Below are 18,901 nucleotides of genomic sequence, written 5' to 3'. Positions count from 1 at the left end.
CTTCTTGGATCTTTGTCTGATGTTGGTGTCATGGTAATACTGGCTTTCTACAAGAGTTTGTAGCTGATCCTTCCATTTATAATTTATGAAAAGATTTGAAGATTATTGATCTTAGCTTGTTCTTTGAACGTCTAGGAGAATTCTCCTCTGGCTCTGAGTCTGGGCTTCTTTACTTGGGAGATTGTTAATTATCACTTCTATCGCATTGATTGCTATAAATTTAATTTACTTGATTAACATTGGATTGATTTCATTAGGTTTTATACATCTAGAAATTCATTTACTTATTTTAGATTTTTTTCAATTTAGTGGAATATAACTTTTTGAAGTGCATTTTCATGATTCTGGAAATGTCTTTAATATCTTTTGTTATGCTACCCTTTTAATCTCTAATTTTGTTAATTCGGGCCTTCTCTTGCAGTTAAACTAGCTAATAGTTTGTCATTCTTTTCTCCATTTAAAAGAAACAACTCTATTTCACTGATTGTTTTTTATTTTTTTAAGATTCTACTTCCTTTATTTCAGCCCCAATCTTTACTATTTTTCTGTAGCTACTGCTTTAGGGTTATTTTTTCTTGTTTTTCCAAATTTTATGATTTATTATAAAATTATTTTTTGGAATCTTTCTGATTTTTTAATATAAATACTTATCACTCTAAACTTTCTTAAGAGAAGCTTCATTGTATCTCCCAGATTTGAATATGTTCTGTTTTCATTATTCCTTAATTTGAAGTACTTTTACATTTCCTTCTTGATTTCAAAGTGACTTGTGACCAATCACTACTGTGTTGTTTAATATCCATGAATTTATGTGCTTTATCTGGTTTCTTTTGCCATTCACATCTTTTTTATTTTAAACAAAATCTCAGTTGTTCGATTTTACCAATGAAGACTCAGTACTTAAATGCTGAAGTAAAAGCTTGCTAACACAGAGAGGCAAAAAAAGCACCTAGAAGACCTTCCTCCTCAGCTAACATCCTAGCAGGAATTTTTTTCACTCTACTGTCTCAAACAACCTCCTTCAAAATGAATGCCCCTCCCTTTGACTTCCTGTATGTCTCTCTATCCATCCTCCTGATCCCTCCTACTCTCTATTGTTTTTTTTTTCTTAATAATGCTATGTTTTTCTGTCAATTTGTTGCTTGGTCCATATATATATATATGTTTGCTCCATATATATATATGACTTTAATACTGTTTACGATATTCAAGCAGAAAGCTCATGCATTAAAGTTGTGTGCTAAGGCTGAGCCATACCACAACTAAATACAGGTTTTTCCAGTGAATAACACAATCTAGGGGTTTACAGTATGATCAAATATCCTGCAACACATCCAGTTTTATCATCCCATTTTGATCAGAATACAGATGAGAGTTTCAGTTTTCCTGTTTGTTGACATTTGCTAGTACATGATGTATTTTAAAGAAGATCCCATGGGGTGCTGAGGAGAATGTGCATTCTTTGTCATTTTGGTTAAATGGTCTATAGATGTCTTTTAGGTTCATTGGATCTATGATACTATTTAATTCCAGTGTTTCTTCATTCATCATTTGTACAGTTGATCTTTCAAATGCTGAGAGTGAAATATAGAAATTATTTGCTATTTGTTTGGGTTAATCTATAATTTTTAATCTTGTGGTGTTTGCTTTAAGAAGTTGAATGGGCCTCTATTTGGTACATATATATTTAGAAGTATAATTTTTCTGGTGGATCTGTCTCTTTCAATGAATATGAAGCAATGCTCTTTATCTCTCCCAATAAGAATTGGTTTGAAGTCTATTTCATCATATGTTAACGCAGCAACACTTGGTTGTTTCCTAGTTTCTTTAGCTTAGAGTCCTTTTTCTTCTTTTCAACATAGAGTTCATTTCTTTTTCTGCCATCTAATGCTAAGTGTTTTACCCTTTGATAGGTAAATTGTGATCATAAGTACTCAGAGGTATTTTTGAAAGGAAAAGGTTTTTGCCTGGAGTTTTGTTGACTTTTGATGTGTACTGGAGAAGAACAGCTGGGTGGAAATGTAAACAAATGGGGGTCCAATAGCCTGACTGCTTAATTCCTCTCTTTGACTGATCCACTGCTGGTCCCTAGACTATGCTTTCATTCATTTGACAGGGCCCCATTACTCTCATGTGGGTTTCCAGCTCTACTTGTGATTAGTGTTTTCCTGACTTTGTTCTGTGGGCTGTAGATAACCACCCCACAAACTGTCCACTTTCTCCAAGTTGCTGTTTTCTTACAGTGTTGGTAGCTGTGTGGTACCCAAAGTTCTATTTAGAGTTTGTTAAGTTTCAAACATGCAGCTTTATCCTTCCTATTGTGGCACTGATAATGTCCATGGCAACAGTCACTGAGAACCCCTTCTATGAAATCTCTTCCAGTCACCTTTGTAGATTTTATGGTAGGAGTCTTTTATTCCCATTTGCCTGGGAAGACATGCCACTATGATGGTGGAAGCTATTTTCTTGCAGTCTTCTCAATATAGAGAGCATTGTTTAATCCAATGGTAGAGGGATTTATTCTATTAAACATGAGAACTGTGAGAAGAAATGACCAAATCCATGACTGTTCAACTAAAGCAACCTGTATATTGAGATGTACCCAGGACTGGCCAGCCAACTGTCTCACCCCAAGTTGGATTCTGAGAAGCCAGCCCCTGCTGGAGAGGAAAGGACCCAGATACAGCTGTCTCTTGTGAAACTATGCTGGGGCCTAGCAAACACAGAAGTGGATGCTCACAGTCAGCTACTGGATGGATCACAGGGCCCCCAATGGAGAAGCTAGAGAAAGTACCCAAGGAGCTAAAGGGATCTGCAACCCTATAGGTGGAACAACATTATGAACTAACCAGTACCCCGGAGCTCTTGACTCTAGCTGCATATGTATCAAAAGATGGCCTAGTCGGCCATCACTGTAAAGAGAGGCCCATTGGACTTGCAAACTTTATATGCCCCAGTACAGGGGAACGCCAGGGCCAAAAAATGGGAGTGGGTGGGTAGGGGAGTGCGGGGGAGGGTATGGGGGACTTTTGGGATAACATTGGAAATGGAAATGAGGAAAATACCTAATAAAAATATTTTTTTTAAAAAAAGATGTTTACAGGGGTGAGAGAGTTGGCTGTTTCACTATGTTAGGAAGATACAACAAAAGGGAAGGAACAATTGTAAAGATATTTTGAGTGTTGAATAAGTCAAACCTAGGACTTGGAGAAGAAGCAGATGGAGTGATGAAATGTTCCTGTTGCATTTAGTTCCCAAACTATAATCAGTCACTGAATTTACTTAGCTTCTATTCTACTAGCTGTCCTGGAAATCCCAAATAGATTTTTCTTTTACAAACAAACAACAACAACCCAAATTTAAGGAAACTAAACATATAACCTTAGACCAAGAAAGTATATTTCTGGATCAAAGACTGTTTTGAAATTTTAGAGTATTATCATAAAAACTAAAAATTCATTCATTGTGAAATGTGTCCTCTCTGAATTTAACAAAAGCAGTCTTTTCTCTGTCTTTCTATTCCCTCCCTCTAACCACCCTCTTTTTCTTCTTCCTTTCCTAGTTTTCTTCTTTCTCTCCCTTTCTATTCCTGCACATACTGACACAAACATGCACACACACACAGGCATACACACATACACAAACACACAAAATAAACACACACACACACACACACACGCATGCACATACCATAGGTAAAATAGAGCAAAGGATACTTAGAAGCATCAGCATCCTGATGTGGAAACACTGACCTTCAGGGATTCCTGCTCTGTATTTGAATCCTTGCTCTGTTCCTCACCGAGTGTGTCACATGGTTCATTTGTTCTCTGAACCCATCTCATCTGGAACTTGGTGAAATAGTTCTGAATGTAAGGCATTCTAATGGGAATAATGTATGTCACTTGCTTGTCATTATATATTATCCACACAGTAATGACTATAATAAATAATAGGTTTTAAGCATTTAGTTGACTTGAAAGCATGCTGTTTATGTAAAACACAATTATGCTATAAAAGCATTAAACCCTTGTCACCAAGGGAGATGTATGAACAACTAAATTTGTCACTGCTAATTTGCCACTACTTTGATGAGATAGCTGAGTTTTCCCCCATGAAGCCTCCAAACACAAGGAAAGCATTAGTACTAAAACTTCACCTTCACTTTGCTAATGATGTTGTCTCTTGGTAACTTGCTATGTGGAACTTAGGGGCAGTCCTCCTTAGCCATTATATTTCAATAGTAAGAAACCGTAAGTTAAGAAAACTTGGATGGGCTTCTCGGCCTTTTGGCTAAGATCAAGTGTAAGAAAACTTGGATGGTATCTAGCTTTGGATAAATAGCCCTTGTGTTCCTTCAGTTTTATTTATACTTGACAATAGTCAGCACTCTCTTTTATGTCTCCCTTTTCTCCCCTAATCAAGGTCTCTTCAGGATCTGTCCAAGCAAACAGATATCCCTTATGGCACAGTCTTGGACTCGGCAGTATATCAGCATGTCCGAATGAAGGGGCTGAATCCTTTCGAGAGAGACAGCATGTATTCCCAGATGTGGAGGATGATCAACCGAAGCAATGGGTCAGAAAACAATGTTCTGGAGTCCCAAGCAGGCATTCAAAAGGTACTGTGCTCCTCATCAATAGTCTTCATCAGTTTTCTCTTCAATGTGGTCATGGCTAAGTTGAGATTTATTTCTTCCTTTATTGTACTCAGACATTGAATTTTTCAGTTAAATTATATTTTTATTCTTTTAAGAAAGGTCTCTGAACAACTCAGCATTCTCATAAAGGAAACTCCAGGTCCCTTGTGATATCTCACCAATCACTTTCCCTTGGAAATCCAAAACTAAACTCTGGTGCTGTTCTTTTGTTCAAAAAGGATTAAGAACTTATAAACATGAAAACTAAGTAAGTTTTCCCAAATCCCATTCCAAATATCATTCATGTTATCCAATTCATTTAAATAACTCAGGGAGCTTTCTATACAGCATTTGTTTTTATACTAAACTTTATCTTACTTGTGATCATCTAAAGCTATTAGGAAAAAAAACCTAATCTTGTCAACAAATAAGGTTCCTGTGAATGACTGTCTCTGTTTTCCAAAGTGAAAAATCTTTATCTGATTATTTTTCGGCAATCACCATTTAGAAGTAGATATGTTTAAAGAGCTTGTGAAGGTCTTTGCACATTTGTAAAAGGAAAAAAAATTAAAAGCTATTCTTCATTCTAGATGTAATTTATTTACAAAAATACATAAGCAATTCACATTCCCAGCAGTCTCTATGTTAGAAGTGGGTAGGGTTTTTTGTTTGTTTGTTTTTGTTTTTGTTTTTGTTTTTGTTTTGTTTTGTTTTGTTGCTTAAAATTACGACCAGTAACTAACTGTAGTTGGTATTCAATAGAAGACCACGGAATGGACAAAGTAACAAACAAATGATTGAATATCAACAACAGCAGCAGTAATGTTCACTTTTCTCTATGAGCTTCCATATCAGAAGAGTTCTGACCCTGTGTCTGGGCTTTCTTCAGGGTAGGCAAAAAGCTCTGCTGGAAGAATGGTTTGCTATTCTGGTTTCTCAGCCTCTGGTTTCAATATGGCTCTCAGCTTTTGGAATCAACCTAAATAATCATTGCCTTGAGAATTAATGCTGATCATGTAATATTCTCTATAAATATTAACAATCCTTATAATAAAGTATACATTCTAAGCATGTTAGCAGAGGCTGCTGAGGAAGAAAGTATATGACCTTCTAAAGGCTACGTGTAGATGGGAAATAGGACTTTCTTGTCTTCCTCAAAAGAATCATTGAGTCCTGGAAGAATAACATGGCATCGTAAATAAAAAGGTGGGAGTAGAGTGTGGTTAAGTATGTATATTGTGGCAAGGAAAAAAGGATTGATGTTTGTGGTTAGTTATGTAGGTGCTCATAGAATGGAAGGTAATTTGAGCATTTGGATAAGTCTACTAAATGGCTTGAAAAAAATAATTTTTCTTCAGCTACCATCTACCATCAAAAATGAACCTTACATATTGGGAGAAGTTCTTTCATGCAAGAGTGTGTGCTATGTGTAGAAGAGGACCTCGTTAGTCCTTTAATATTACTTCACACTGCTGAAAAACAAATACTATTTTTGAATATGAGTATAAATATAAATGCTTATATTTTAATTTTATTATGCTTAAAGAGGGAAAGCTGCCTGGAGATAGTTCATTTTCTTTCATCAGACATAAAATATCAATAAAGTACTTTAAAACAAACATGTATTCACTCATGCATTAATATATCCATTTTCAAATATTTGCTAAGTACAAGATCTGTACTAGACCCCTAGGTAGAAAGGAAAGATTAGTTTAGCATCGAAGAAAAGGTCACCTGGCTCAGTAGCTGGAATCAGGTGAGGAAGACACAAGAGATATAAATCATGATTTAAATAGCAATAGATACCATGAGATTTTTAATGCGGTGTTACTGTGAAGGTTAAAGAGGCAAGCTACAGGTCTTTTTTTCCTGAATATCTCACTTTACTCATTGACAAAAATAATCCAGGTAGAAGAAAGATACGTGAGCTGAGAAGTCCTGCCATTGTGGATTTAAGTCGAGCTTGATTTTTTAAACAGCTTCTACAAATATAAGCACATTTTAGTGGGCCTTGAAAGCTTTGCTATGATGATAAGAATTCCTACCTCGATAGGCAAGGTGGTGCACGCCTTTAATCCCAGCACTTGGGAGGCAAAGGCAGGCTGATTTCTGAGTTCAAGGCCAGCCTGGTCTACAAAGTAAGTTCCAGGACAGCTAGGACTATACAGAGAAACTCTGTCTCGAAACACACACACCCCAAATAAATAAATAAATAAATAAATAATAAGAATAAAAATAAAGCCACTCGTGTTGTCTCTCTTCTGTAATTCCAGCATTTCAGAGGCTGAACCAAGAGGATTGTGAGTTCTAGAACACCCAAGGACACATAACAAGATCCTATCTCAAAAACCTAAAATTAAGTAATAGTGATGAAATAATAGGGTCTATGTAAAGCTTCAATAAATAATATGAACAGAACTGTAAACCTATCTTTTAAGATAGTTTGGGAAATTAATAAAAGAATAGATATGTGAAGAATTTGTAGCTACAAAACTGTATTGTTTACTACTTCCTCTTTTAACTTAAAATTATAGTATAGATTTAAAAAATAGACCAAGGACCTCTCCTCCCTATAATGGCCGACTAGGCCATCTTCTGCTACATATGCAGCTAGAGACACAAGCTCTAGGGTTACTGGATAGTTCATATTATTGTTCCTCCTGAAGGGTTGCAAACCCCTTCAGCCCCTTGGGTACTTTCTCTAGCTCCTCCATTGGGGGCCCTGTGTTCCATCCAATAGATTATATGCCCCAGTACAGGGGAATGCCAGGGCCAGGAAACTGGAGTGGGTGGGATGGGGAGCAGGGTGAGGGAGGGTATGGGGGACTTTCTGGATAGCATTTGAAATGTAAATGAAGAAAATATCTAATTAAAAAAAAACAGTAGGAAAAATAGAAAGCAATGTCCATCTATTTTCTGAGACTGAGCTGATAGAGAAAGTGAATCAAGTGAAGAGAGTCAGTCAGCTTCTCACGTGTCCTCGGCCCTTTCTGGAAGGGTAGTGAACACGAACCTGGTGAAGATGAGACGTGTTTGTAGATTTCTTTCACAAAAGCGAAGGCAGTTGAAATTGACTAATCGCAGGATAGGTAGAAATAATAACATGTATTTGAGTTCAGTTTGTAAGGTTTGAAGTTTATTAAAAAGCAAAACCAGCCACCAAATAACAACCTCCTCACCTGCTGAAGTTCTCACCGTAGGTTCTTGAAATCCAAGCCAGAAAGATATGAAACCTGAGTGTAGATTCTTTTTCCAGAAACTGTCCTCACATAGCTTATATAGCTGTCTGCTTTTCTCTGTCAATGGCTTCTAATTTGTGCAGGGAGAAAAAAAATATGCCTTCAGAGATAGACTAGGTCAATGGTCCACAAAACAGTGAAGTTCTTCTGTCGTATCTTTGACAGAAATCCATACCCGCAGGAACTGTCTCGAAGAGAAGCCTGCATCGTTGTAAAACCAATCCTCACAATCCATAACCTTGAAGAGATCTCATTAATGTCTTGGGCTATGCTTGTTCTTAATTGAGCTCCCAGTTTCCTCTCCTGGAAGGCAGATCCTGATCCCCTCGGTTACCTTTGTTCTGCTGTACTAGAGACAGCTGTGTAAATGGACAGAAAGTGGAGAGTTTGGATTCTTGCAAGACATATACCTGTACTGAGGCATCCTAATTATACTCAAAGTAACGTGCTTCTGTGCTCTGCCTGGGGAGTTTTGCATAAGTATTAAAGATATATAACTGGGGAAATGTAACTGAGTTTTTCAGGAGGTTAACAGATATTTTTTGAGGATCTTCACTGTAGTCAAGGCACATGGGAATAACACTTCCCTGGAGTTAACCTTGTAGCAAGGAGAGCAGTCAGTGTCAGTAATCTCACAGTAAATAAAGAGAACCTTCCACCAGAGGGAGGGAAAGGAGGAATCTGTGCACTCAGTTTACTTATGTACAGTCCATCCCTCTCATTTTGTGTTTTTTTTTTCTAATCTATATATTTTTTTTTAAAATCTTATTTTAATTAATAAACCTCATGGGTTTTTTTTTAATAAAATTCCTTCCCGACTCTGTACATCCTCAAAAAGAGAAGGAGAAATCTAGAGTTACAAACTTCTTAAGTACTCACTAGCATTTTAACTTGAGTTTCAATATGTCAGACTCTGGAGAACACACTGCAGATACATTTTTATATTGATGTTCCTGGGGGAAATACATGTGAAGGGGATCCTGATCAAAACAATGAGGTGCTGTATGTTTGTTAAGTAGTTAAGACTACTTGGCAGAGTGTATGGATTTAAGACTGCTTTATTGCCACACTGAGAAAAATAGATATTGAAGCCAGGACATAAGCCTTATCTACTGAAGTGTTTCTCATTAGCCACACACAGCTCTAAGTCATTTACTCCCCTTATGCATCAGGGATGATTTCCTTCCAGGTACTCCCTCCACAAACCTGTGATTATTCACAGTTTAACACCCACACTTGAATTCAAGAAGAAAACTTCCCTGGGAACTCTTACCTTCACAGTTCTCATGTGTGCACTGTGCGCTGAGCTAATTGGAGACTAAGTACTGTGTACACCCGATGCTCAGTTCCTACCGTAAAACTTTTACAGATTGGAAAGGGCCATGCAATTTTTAAAATTCTGTTGGAATAATGAAACTTAGAATTCTACTAGAATTTTAAAACCAGTTTGCCTTGCTCATCCCCTTTTATCCCTAGAGCCATTCTCCACTTTGACAATGGGACAGGTAGCATTTTCACTTTCTTGTCCTTTGAATCAGATATTATATACAAAAAGTGTGCATATGCCTCATTTTTAGCTAGAGTTGGTCATATTTTCCTTATGTTTATTTGTGTGTTGGTGGAGAGTCGTGTCACCTGCCACCATTCTTGACTGAAGGTCAGAGGACACTTGATAGAGTTGGTTCTCTCCTCCCATTATGTGATTCTGGGGAATGAACTCAGGTCATCAAACTTGGCATCAAGTCTTTTAACGACAGAGATGTCTTGCTGGTCCCTCGTCCACATTTTGATCATTATAAATGTCAAGGAAAGGTATGCCTGCATTTTTAAAAAAATTTCTATATCATTAACATCTTTCAGGTTGGAATATTTGGCCTATACACTATTGCAATACCTTCCAAACAGCCCATGAGCTTGTTAAATGTTTACATTATCTTGAAAACTGCAAAAACGAACATTTTTGTATATCTGTATGTATATCTGTATCTTATAGACATGATCCTAAAAGTACTACTGTGAGTTGAAGAGCCCTCAAATTTGCATATTTATAGCTATGTAATATGGTCTCTAAAGACATACCAATCCCTTTTGTGAATAATCACAAGTACACTATTCCCCTCACTTCCCGCCAGAAATGTATAATTAAGTGGTATCACAACTACTTTGTTTTTCATTTGGTCAAAATTATAATTGATTAGTATTTCACCTCACTTTTCTGTTTTTTGAATATTTCAGCAAAATTGGACATTCTTTTCTTATTTTTCTTGCATCCCAACCACAGTTTGCCCTCCATCCTCTCCTCGCCATTTCTCCCCACCACCTTCTCTATGCCTCATTTACTCCTTTTCCTTTTCTCTTCAGAAAAGGACAGGCCTCACATGGATATCAACCAAACATACTATATCAAGTTTCAGTAAGACAAGGCTCCTCCTGTGGAATTATGGCTAGATGAGGCAACCCAGTATGAGGAAAAGGGTCCTAAAAGCTTACAAAAAAAGTTAGAGACAGCCTCTGCTACCACTGATAGACCACTGATTGCTACCACAAGAAGACCAAGCTATGTAAGTGTAACATCAATGCAGAGGGTCAAGGTCAGTCCAACACAAGCTCCCTGGTTGTTGGTTTAGTCTCTGTGAGCCCCTAGGTTCCCAAGTTAGTTGATTCTGTGAGTTTTGTTGTGGTGCCCTTAACTCTTATGGTTCCTACAATCTTTTTTTTTTTTTTTTTTTTTTTTTTTTTTACTATATTACTATATTAATCCTACAGATCCATGAGCTTGGAGGATCTTTCTGCCTTCTTGTATCTTCTTCAATATCTTTGTTCAAAGACTTCAAGTTTTTATCACAAGTTTTTAACCCTTGCTTGGCTAGAGTAACACCAAGATATTTTATATTATTTCTGATTATTGTAAAGGATGTTGTTTCCCTGATTTCCTTCTCAGCCCACTTATCATTTGTCTTTAGTTTTACTTATCATTTTACTAGTTTGTTTGAGTTAATCTTGTATTCAGCCACTTTGCTGAAGATGCCAAGCAATGTAAGAGATCTCTGGTAGGATAGATAATAGATGATATCAAATCATATGCAAATAGCGATATTTTATTTCTTCCTTTCCAATTTGTATGCCCTTGAACTCCTTCAGCTGTCTTACTGTTCTAGGTAAAACTTCAATGAATATATTGAGTAGATATGGAGAGAGTGGGCAGCCACGTCGTGTGCTTTGTTACTGAGCATGTAGCCAGTTTTTGAGAAAGTTCTGTGAGGAGCTGAGAAGGTATATTCTTTTGTGTTTGGGTGAAATGTTTTGAAGATATATATATTAGGTCCATTTGAGTCATAACATCTATTAAATCCACTATTTTTCTTTTTTGTTTCCATCTGAATGATGTCATTGATGAGGGTAGGGTGGTGAAGTCTCCACATACTATATGTCTTAGTTTAGTAATGTTCTTTTTACAAATGTGGGTGCCCTTGCATTTGGGGCACAGATGTTCAGAACTGAGTTGTCATATTTGTGGATTTTTCCTTTGATGAGTATGAAATGTCCTTCCCCATCTCTTGTGATTAATTTTGGGAGGAAGTCTGTTTTATTAGATATCAAAATGTCTACACCAGCTTTTTCTTTGGAATTCTTTGCTTAAAAATCTTTTGCCAGCCTTTTACTATGAGGTAATGTCCACCTTTGATGTTGAGGTGTTTCTTGTGTATAGCAGAAGGATGGATCCTGTATTCACATCCATTCTATTAGCCTGTGTCTTTTTATTTGGGAATTGACTTCATTCATTTTGAGAGATATTAATGACCAATGATTGTTAATTGAAGTTTTGTTGTTGTTGTTGTAAACGGTGTGTGTGTGTGTGTGTGTGTGTTTCCCTATTTTTTGGGTTTGCTGTCATGAAATTTTTTATTGCCTGTGTTTTCTTTGGTATAATTAACCACCTTGGGTTGAAATTTTCCTTCTAGTACCTTCTGTAGGACTAGATTTATGGATAGCAAAGGATTAAATTTGACTTTGCAATGCAATATCTTGATTTCTCCATCTATGGTGATTGAAAGTTTTGCTGAGTATGGTAGTCTGTGCTAGCATCTGTGGTCTCTTAGAGTCTAGAAGAGATTTGTTCAGACCCTTCTGGCTTTTAAATTCTCCTTTGAGAATTTGCATGTAATTTATATCTTACTTAGCATTTTTTCCTTATAGCTTTTAATGTTCTTTTCTTTCTTTTGTACATTTAGTGTTTTGATTATTATGTTGCAGGAGGGATTTTCTTTTTTGGGCTAATCTATTTGGTATTCTATAAACTTCTTATATAGGCATCTCTTTCTTTAGGTTAGGACATTTTTCTTCTATGATTTTTTTTTTAGCAGTACTTATTTATTTATTTATTTATTTTTAATTTTTAATATTTTTATTACATATTTTCCTCAATTACATTTCCAATGCTATCCCAAAAGTCCCCCATAGTGCCCCCCACTTCCCTACCCACCCATTCCCATTCTTTTGGCCCTGGCATTCCCCTATATTGGGGCATATAAAGTTTGCAAGTCCAATGGGCCTCTCTTTCCATTGATGGCCGACTAGGTCATCTTTCGATACATATGCAGCTAGAGACAAGAGCTCCGGGGTTCTGGTTAGTACATCATGTTGTTCCAACAATAGGGTTGCAGATCCCTTTAGCTCCTTGGGTACTTTCTCTAGCTTCTCCATTGGGAGCCCTGTGATATATCCAATAGCTGACTGTGAACATCCACTCCTGTGTTTGCTAGGCCCCGGCATCGTCTCACAAGAGACAGCTATATTTGGGTCCTTTCAGCAAAATCTTGCTATTGTATGCAATGGTGTCAGCGTTTAGAAGCTGCTTATGGGATGGATCCCTGGATACGGCAGTCTCTAAATGGTCCATCCTTTCATCACAGCTACGAACTTTGTCTCTGTAACTCCTTCCTGGGTGTTTTGTTCCCAATTCTAAGAAGGTACACAGTGTCCACACTTTGGTCTTCATTCTTCTTGAGTTTCATGCGTTTAGCAAATTGTATCTTATATCTTGGGTATCCTAAGTTTTGGGCTAATATCCACTTATCAGTGAATACATATTGTGTGAGTTCTTTTGTGATTGTGTTACTTCACTCAAGATGATGCCCTCCAGGTCCATCCATTTGGCTAGGAATTTCATAAATTCATTCTTTTTAATAGCTGAGTAGTACTCCATTGTGTAAATGTACCATAATTTCTGTATCCATTCCTCTGTTGAGGGACATCTGGGTTCTTTCCAGCTTCTGGCTACTATAAATAGGGCTGCTATGAACATAGTGGAGCATGTGTCCTTTTTACCGGTTGGGACATCTTCTGGATATATGCCCAGGAGAGGTATTGCTGGATCCTCCGGTAGTACTATGTCCAATTTTCTGAGGAACCGCCAGACTGATTTCCAGAGTGGTTGTACAAGCTTGCAATCCCACCAACAATGGAGGAGTGTTCCTCTTTCTCCACATCCTCGCCAGCATCTGCTGTCACCTGAATTTTTGATCTTAGCCATTCTGACTGGTGTGAGGTGGAATCTCAGGGTTGTTTTGATTTGCATTTCCCTGATGATTAAGGATGTTGAACATTTTTTCAGGTGCTTCTCTGCCATTCGGTATTCCTCAGGTGAGAATTCTTTGTTCAGTTCTGAGCCCCATTTTTTAATGGGGTTATTTGACTTTCTGGAGTCCACCTTCTTGAGTTCTTTATATATATTGGATATTAGTCCCTTATCTGATTTAGGATAGGTGAAGATCCTTTCCCAATCTGTTGGTGGTTTTTTTGTCTTATTGATGGTGTCTTTAGCCTTGCAGAAGCTTTGTAATTTCATGAGGTCCCACTTGTCAATTCTCGATCTTACAGCACAAGCCATTACTGTTCTATTCAGGAATTTTTCCCCTGTGCCCATATCTTCAAGGCTTTTCCCCACTTTCTCCTCTATAAGTTTCAGTGTCGAAAAAAAGCACCGGGGCAGCTGGGGCGAAGGGTCGGCTGACACTCGCCAGCTACCCACAACACCCGCCACAGGATCTTAAGACTTCTGGTGAGTGGAGCACAGCTTCTGCTCCAATCCAATTGCACGGGACCTGAGACTGCATTAGCTAGGGAAGCAGAAACCGGCCTGAGTAGGGCCACAGGCCTCATCCAGCCGGATCAGCACCGGGGTAGCTGGAGCGCAGGGTTGCCTGACACCCGCCAGCTACCCACGACCCCCGCCACAGGATTTTGGGACTGCTGGTGAGTGGAACACAGCTTCTGCTCCAGTCCAATCACGCGGGACCTGAGACTGCTCTGGTTGGGGAAAGAGAAATCCGGCCTACATAGGGCCACAAGCCTCTTCCGGTCAGAAAAGCACCTGGGCAGCTGGGGCGCAGGGTCAGCTGACACTCGCCAGCTACCCACAACACCCACCACAGGATCTTAAGACTTCTGGTGAGTGGAGCACAGCTTCTGCTCCAATCCAATTGCACGCGGGACCTGAGACTGCATTAGTTAGGGAAGCAGAAACCGGCCTGAGTAGGGCCACAGGCCTCATCCAGCCGGATCAGCGCCAGGGTAGCTGGAGCTCAGGGTTGCCTGACACCCGCCAGCTACCCACGACCCCCGCTGCAGGATTTTGGGACTGCTGGTGAGTGGAACACAGCTTCTGCTCCAGTTCAATCACCCGGGACCTGAGACTGCTCTGGTTGGGGAGAGAGAAATCCGGCCTACATAGGGCCACAAGCCTCTTCCGGTCAGAAAAGCACAGGAGCAGCTGGGGCGCAGGGTCGGCTGACACTCGCCAGCTACCCACAACACCCACCACAAGATCTTAAGACTTCTGGTGAGTGGAACACAGCTTCTGCTCCAATCCAATTGCACGCGGGACCAGAGACTGCATTAGTTAGGGAAGCAGAAAACCGGCCTGAGTAGGACCACAGGCCTCTTCCCGCTGGACCAGCACCGGGGTACCATCAGCTACCCACGACCCCCGCCGCAGGATTTTGAGACTGCTGGTGAGTGAAACACAGCTTCTGCTCCAATCTTTAAACAGTGACAACGATAACAACTAACCCCAGAGATTACCAGATGGTGAAAGGTAAACGTAATAATCTTACTAACAGAAACCAAGACCACTCACCATCATCAGAACCCAGCACCCCCACTTCGCCCAGTCCAGGGCACCCCAACACACCGGAAAAGCTAGACACGGATCTAAAAGCATATCTCATGATGATGGTAGAGGACTTCAAGAAGGACTTTAATAACACACTTAAAGAAATACAAAGGAACACTGGTAAACAGGTAGAAGACAGTAAAGAGGAAGCACAAAAATCCCTTAAAGAATTGGAGGAGAACACTGCTAAAGAGTTACAAATCCTTAAAGAAAAACAGGATAACATAATCAAACAGGTAGAAGTCCTTACAGAAAAACAGGAAAACACATCCAAACAGATGATGGAAATGAACAAAACCATACTAGACCTAAAAAGGGAAGTAGACACAATAAAGAAAACCCAAAATGAGGCAACACTGGAGATAGAAACCCTAGGAAAGAAATCTGGAACCATAGATACGAGCATCAGCAACAGAATACAAGAGATGGAAGAGAGAATCTCAGGTGCAGAAGATTCCATAGAGAACATCGGCACAACAATCAAGGAAAATGTAAAATGCAAAAAGATCCTAACTCAAAACATCCAAGAAATACAGGACACAATGAGAAGACCAAACCTACGGATAATAGGAGTGGATGAGAATGAAGATTTTCAACTCAAAGGACCAGCAAAAATCTTCAACAAAATTATAGAAGAAAACTTCCCAAATCTAAAGAAAGAGATGCCCATGAACATACAAGAAGCCTACAGAACTCCAAATAGACTGGACCAGAAAAGAAATACCTCCCGACACATAATAATCAGAACAACAAATGCTCTAAATAAAGATAGAATACTAAAAGCAGTAAGAGAAAAAGGCCAAGTAACATATAAAGGCAAGCCTATCAGAATTACACCAGATTTTTCACCAGAGACTATGAAAGCCAGAAGATCCTGGACGGATGTTATACAGACATTAAAAGAACACAAATTCCAGCCCAGGCTACTATACCCAGCCAAACTCTCAATTAACATAGATGGAGAAACCAAAGTATTCCACGACAAAACCAAATTCACACATTATCTCTCCACGAATCCAGCCCTTCAAAGGATAATAACAGAAAAAAACCAATACAAGGACAGGAACCACGCCCTAGAAACAACAAGAAGGTAATCCCTCAACAAACCTAAAAGAAGACAGCCACAAGAACAAAATGCCAACTTTAACAACAAAAATAACAGGAAACAACAATTACTTTTCCTTAATATCTCTTAATATCAATGGACTCAACTCCCCGATAAAAAGACATAGACTAACAAACTGGCTACACAAACAAGACCCAACATTTTGCTGCTTACAGGAAACTCATCTCAGAGAAAAGAATAGACACTACCTCAGAATGAAAGGCTGGAAGACAATTTTCCAAGCAAATGGCATGAAGAAACAAGCTGGAGTAGCCATTCTAATATCTGATAAGATTGACTTCCAACCCAAAGTCATTAAAAAAGACAGGGAGGGACACTTCATACTCATCAAAGGTAAAATCCTCCAAGAGGAACTATCAATCTTGAATATCTATGCTCCAAATACAAAGGCAGCCACATTCATTAAAGAAACTTTAGTAAATCTCAAAGCACACATTGCACCTCATACAATAATAGTGGGAGACTTCAACACACCACTTTCACCAATGGACAGATCATGGAAACAGAAACTAAACAGGGACACAGAGAAACTAAGAGAAATTATGAATCAAATGGATCTGGCAGATATCTACAGAACATTCTATCCTAAAACAAAAGGATATACCTTCTTCTCAGCACCTCATGGTACCTTCTCCAAAATTGACCACATAATTGGTCACAAAACAGGCCTCAACAGATACAAAAATATTGAAATTGTCCCATGCATCCTATCAGATCACCATGGACTAAGGCTGATCTTCAAGAACAAAATAAATAATAGAAAGCCAACCTTCACGTGGAAACTGAACAACACTCTTCTCAATGATACCTTGGTCAAGGAAGGAATAAAGAAAGAAATTAAGGACTTTTTAGAGTTCAATGAAAATGAAGCCACAACATACCCAAACTTATGGGACGCAATGAAAGCATTTCTAAGAGGAAAACTCATAGCTCTTAGTGCCTCCAAAAGGAAACTAGAGAGAGCACACATTAGCAGCTTGACAACACACCTAAAAGCACTAGAACAAAAGGAAGCAAATTCACCCAAGAGGAGTAGACGGCAGGAAATAATCAAACTCAGGGGCGAAATCAACCAAGTGGAAAGAAGAAGAACTATTCAAAGAATCAACCAATCAAGGAGCTGGTTCTTTGAGAAAATCAACAAGATAGATAAACCCTTAGCCAGACTCACTAGAGGGCACAGGGAAAGCATCCTAATTAACAAAATCAGAAATGAAAAAGGAGACATAACAACTCTTTAGCAGTGTTCTCCTGCAATTCTTTAAGGGATTTTTGTGCTTCCTCTTTATTGTCTTCTACCTGTTTACCAGTGTTCCTTTGTATTTCTTTAAGTGTGTTATTAAAGTCCTTCTTGAAGTCCTCTACCATCATCATGAGATATGCTTTTAGATCCGTGTCTAGCTTTTCCGGTGTGTTGGGGTGCCCTGGACTGGGCGAAGTGGGAGTACTGGGTTCTGATGATGGTGAGTGGTCTTGGTTTCTGTTAGTAAGATTATTACGTTTACCTTTCGCCATCTGGTAATCTCTGGGGTTAGTTGTTGTCGTTGTCACTGTTTAAAGATTGGAGCAGAAGCTGTGTTCCACTCACCAGCAGTCTCAAAATCCTGTGGCGGGAGTCGTGGGTAGCTGGCAGTACCCCGGTGCTGGTCCAGCCAGAAGAGGCCTGTGGTCCTACTCAGGCCGGTTTTCTGCTTCCCTAACTAATGCAGTCTCAGGTCCTGCGCGCAATTGGATTGGAGCAGAAGCTGTGTTCCACTCTCCAGAAGTCTTAAGATCCTGTGGCGGGTGTTGTGGGTAGCTGGCGAGTGTCAGCCGACCCTGCGCCCTAGCTACTCTGGTGCTTTTCTGACCGGAAGAGGCTTGTGGCCCTATGTAGGCCGAATTTCTCCCTCCCCAACCAAAGCAGTCTCAGGTCCCGCGTGATTGGACTGGAGCAGAAGCTGTGTTCCACTCACCAGCAGTCTCAAATTCCTGTTGCGGGGGTCGTGGGTAGCTGGCGGGTGTCAGGCGACCCTGCTCTCTAGCTACCCCTGTGCTGATCCGGCCGGATGAGGCCTGTGGCCCTACTCAGGCCGGTTTCTGCTTCCCTAACTAATGCAGTCTCAGGTCCCGCGAGCAATTGGATTGGAGCAGAAGCTGTGTTTCACTCACCAGAAGTCTTAAGATCCTGTGGTGGGTGTTGTGGGTAGCTGGCGAGTGTCAGCCGACCCTGCGCCCTAGCTACCCAGGTGCTTTTCTGACTGGAAGAGGCTTGTGGCCCTATCTCTTCTATGATTTTGTTCAAAATATTTTATGGATTCTTTCCCTCTAAATTTTTATATTTCTTAGGTGTGGTCCTTTCATAGTGTCCCAGATTTCCTGGATGTTTGTGTTAGGAATTTTGTTAGATTTAACATTTTCTTTGACCACTGTATCAATTTCTTATGACCACTGTATTTCTTTGACCACTGTATCAATTTCTTATTTCATATCTCCTGTGCCTAGTAGTTTCTCCTCCATCTCTTGTATCCTTCTGGTGATGCTTGCTTCTGTAGTTTCTGCTCACTTACTTACATTTTCCATTTCCAGGATTCCTTTAGTTGTAGTTTATTTACTCTATTTCCAATTCCAGGCCTTAGGCAGTTTTATTCACTTTGTGTCTTACTGGATTCCTTTAAGGGATTTGATTATTTGCTCTTCTGAACCACTATCGTCTCAAAAGACTGTTTTTAAAGTAATTCTCTTGT

The 18,901-nt window shown here is 39.3% G+C and overlaps 1 protein-coding gene across 5 annotated transcripts in view; it reads left to right on the top strand.

Moving 5' to 3' along the window:
• The window catches only part of Grid2 (glutamate ionotropic receptor delta type subunit 2), a 1,534,794-nt gene that overhangs the window by 1,229,490 nt on the left and 286,403 nt on the right, over positions 1–18,901 (top strand). For all 5 annotated transcript variants that reach the window (XM_029478539.2, XM_021164478.3, XM_029478538.1 and 2 more), the window contains one exon: positions 4,423–4,618. In XM_029478539.2, coding sequence (XP_029334399.1) covers positions 4,423–4,618 — 196 coding nt within the window. The remainder of the gene's footprint in view (positions 1–4,422; positions 4,619–18,901) is intronic.

This window comes from Mus caroli, unplaced genomic scaffold (genome assembly GCF_978045245.1).
Source record: "Mus caroli unplaced genomic scaffold, Mus_caroli_1 scaffold_7, whole genome shotgun sequence".
Classification (NCBI taxonomy): domain Eukaryota; kingdom Metazoa; phylum Chordata; class Mammalia; order Rodentia; family Muridae; genus Mus; species Mus caroli.
Note: the sequence above shows the minus strand (reverse complement) of the source record. Positions and strands in the feature narration are given on the sequence as shown.